General features: G+C 46.2%; 1 protein-coding gene across 1 annotated transcript; it reads left to right on the forward strand.

Moving 5' to 3' along the window:
- The first annotated feature begins 599 nt into the window (after positions 1-599).
- LOC103371377 (cathepsin S-like) lies at positions 600-2,372 on the forward strand. The gene is made up of 7 exons (XM_008300688.1): positions 600-719; positions 997-1,119; positions 1,302-1,451; positions 1,527-1,751; positions 1,856-2,021; positions 2,099-2,201; positions 2,273-2,372. Exons 1-7 carry the CDS (start codon positions 600-602, stop codon positions 2,370-2,372), a joined length of 987 nt encoding a protein of 328 aa, XP_008298910.1.
- The last annotated feature ends 298 nt before the right edge of the window (positions 2,373-2,670 follow it).

A 2,670-nucleotide genomic window follows, 5' to 3' on the forward strand; every position in this document is an offset into this window, starting at 1 on the left:
TAAAGAGGTTGACTAGTGGACTCACATTCACCAGGAGGCTGAAAACTTGACTCCAGATGGATGGTAACGCTGCTCTGGATGTGTGGTCAGTGTTGTGCTGCAGCTTGTTTCTGCTGCCACCAAGAGGCCTAAAAGTCAAATAATGCAAGATTAATTATTTGGTGGCAGAGATTTAGATTGAGCCGTGCTTTTAACTGTGAGTCAGCTGTTCAGGTAGGTCATGTTTTGGAATCTGTTTTGTAGGGATAACTTTTTATCGGTGCTGGTTTGACTCCCGTTAATATCACATAATGTCATAAGTACGTGGTTTCTGTGTGCGTTTCTTCACCGTCAAACATTTGTCAAAACACGAAGACTGCTCTAAACACACCTTGTCTGAATGTCATGCACGTGCACACATCCCCAGCATCTTCCTTTATGAGCAGATGGATGTGTTCAGTTCCACTGCCTCTAAACGTGAAGTGGTATCACCTGGTGGTGTGTAAACCTGCTGCTGCTGCTCTCTGTTAAAAGTTGGAAACAAGCCTGCAGTCTGTTCAGTCGCTCTGCTGGCTATGGTTGAATGACAGCTCCTTCTTTTTTTTTCCCAGATCCTGAAAATGTTTCGGAGCCTGCTTTTCATCGTCTTGTGTGGATTTGCAGCGGCCGATACCAGTTCAAAAATGGATCAGCACTGGGACTTATGGAAGCAGATGCACAGCAAAGTATATTCTCACCCGGTAAAAACCAAAATAGATGCTTTAAAAAGATAGGATATCTGTCACGTGAGGGCTGTGTCTTTAGTTTAGGCATGAAAACCTGTCTAAGAACTTCATCCACAGCAGTAAGTGGTTTTGGTTTCCCTAAATGCATAAAAACTGCAGATGTGCAATGCTTTTGGTTCCAAACAGAACCCAATCCCCTTTAATGTCTGCCTGTAAACACTGATTTAACTCACCTCTGTGTCACTCAGATGATGTGAGGACCTGTGAATATTTTTAACGTGTGATGTTCCAGATTGAGGAGATGGGTCGTCGACGGCTATGGGAAGAAAACTTGGATCTGATTAACGTCCATAACCTGGAAACCTCTTTGGGTTTGCACACCTACGAGCTGGCGATGAACCACCTGGGAGACATGGTGAGTAATTTCCTCCGACCACTCTGTTGATGCTTTGTGATGGCATTTCTGAAGGAAAAAACTCAAGTGGATGATTTTTACAGGTATTTTCTGCCTTGTTAGGGGGTTTATAAGTTAACTCTGGTGACTGATCTATTGTGTTTCTGATCTAGCGGTCACTTTTGACCTCTCTTTGCTTGCAGACCACTGAGGAGATCGCAGGAAACCTCGCGGGCACTATTGTTCCAACTGAACTGAAGAGGACTTCTTTAAACTTCATGTGGGTCAACAGCTCTCTGCCAGCTTCCCTGGACTGGAGGGATGACGGCCTGGTAACTGAGGTCAAAATGCAGGTGAGGTCATCAGCAGGCTGCACATTAACAGAACATCTGGACTGTTGGGGTACAAGCAGCCTGTCCGTCCTCTAGGGTCCTTGTGGTTCTTGCTGGGCCTTCAGTGCAGCCGGAGCTCTGGAGGGCCAGCTTAAGAAGTCTACAGGCACCTTGATGTCCCTCAGTTCTCAGAACCTTCTGGACTGCTCCACAAAATACGGCACCAAAGGGTGCAACGGAGGCTTCATGACGCAAGCTTTCCAGTACGTCATTGAAAACCAGGGCATTAATTCTGACGATTCCTACCCCTATAGTGGAAAGGTGAGTGCAGATGGCTGTTTGCCTGGAAAAACTGCAGGTACGCTGACCAAACCTGGACTCGTGTCAAAGCATCCATTAACTCCTTGCACATCCCTTCCTGTCAGTACGGTCACTGCCAGTACCGTCCACAGTACCGGGCGGCTAACTGCTCAGGGTTCGTGTTCTTACCAGACGGGGATGAGCATGCACTAAAGGTGGCCCTGGCTAACGTCGGCCCCGTCTCTGTTGCAGTTGATGTTTCCAGCCCCAAGTTTCTCTTCTACCGTCATGGTGAGCGGTCACACCTTTGAAAATAATCCAAGTTTAATGGAAAGTGAGCTGTTTCGACTAGTGTTTATGTTCTACAGGCGTTTACCAGGACGACGCATGCAGCCACAACGTGAGCCACGCCATGCTGGCTGTGGGCTACGGCACCGAGAGAGGAGAGGACTACTGGCTGGTCAAAAACAGGTCGGTCTTTCTGAGTTTTTAGATCATGTGAATAACTGTGTTTTCACATTTTCCATGATGCTTCTTTCTAGTTGGGGTGTGGCGTACGGAGATGACGGATACATCAAAATGGCTCGAAACAGACAGAGCCAGTGCGGCATCGCTGACTACGCTTGTTATCCCGTCGTATGATCAGACGGCTTCTATTTTTTTGCATCTTTTAAAATAAACTGCTTGTTCCTTAACTTGTGGTTTTACTTTTAATGGCTTTCCCCAAACACTCACTACAGCCTCACGATGTTGAAGCTGTATGATGGGGCGGAGGAAGGACATCCTCATTACTGGGGGGGAAACTGTAAAACAAAACAGATTTGTGACTTTAACTGTGCATATACAAAACAAAACATCATCAGTCTGACTACAACTTGAACTTTGTTTTGCCTAGCAAATTTGATCAATCGAAGAAATCTCACTTCAACGTGCACTTAGA

The sequence above is a fragment of the Stegastes partitus genome, unplaced genomic scaffold, assembly GCF_000690725.1.
Source record: "Stegastes partitus isolate 25-593 unplaced genomic scaffold, Stegastes_partitus-1.0.2 Scaffold34, whole genome shotgun sequence".
Classification (NCBI taxonomy): Eukaryota; Metazoa; Chordata; class Actinopteri; family Pomacentridae; genus Stegastes; species Stegastes partitus.

Bases quoted from the DNA above. Each gene is read 5' to 3' on its own strand.
- LOC103371377 (XM_008300688.1), top strand. From the start codon at position 600: ATGTTTCGGAGCCTGCTTTTCATCGTCTTGTGTGGATTTGCAGCGGCC. The intron at 1,452-1,526 runs GTGAGGTCATCA...TCCGTCCTCTAG, and splicing joins TAACTGAGGTCAAAATGCAG to GGTCCTTGTGGTTCTTGCTG. The intron at 2,202-2,272 runs GTCGGTCTTTCT...GCTTCTTTCTAG, and splicing joins TACTGGCTGGTCAAAAACAG to TTGGGGTGTGGCGTACGGAG.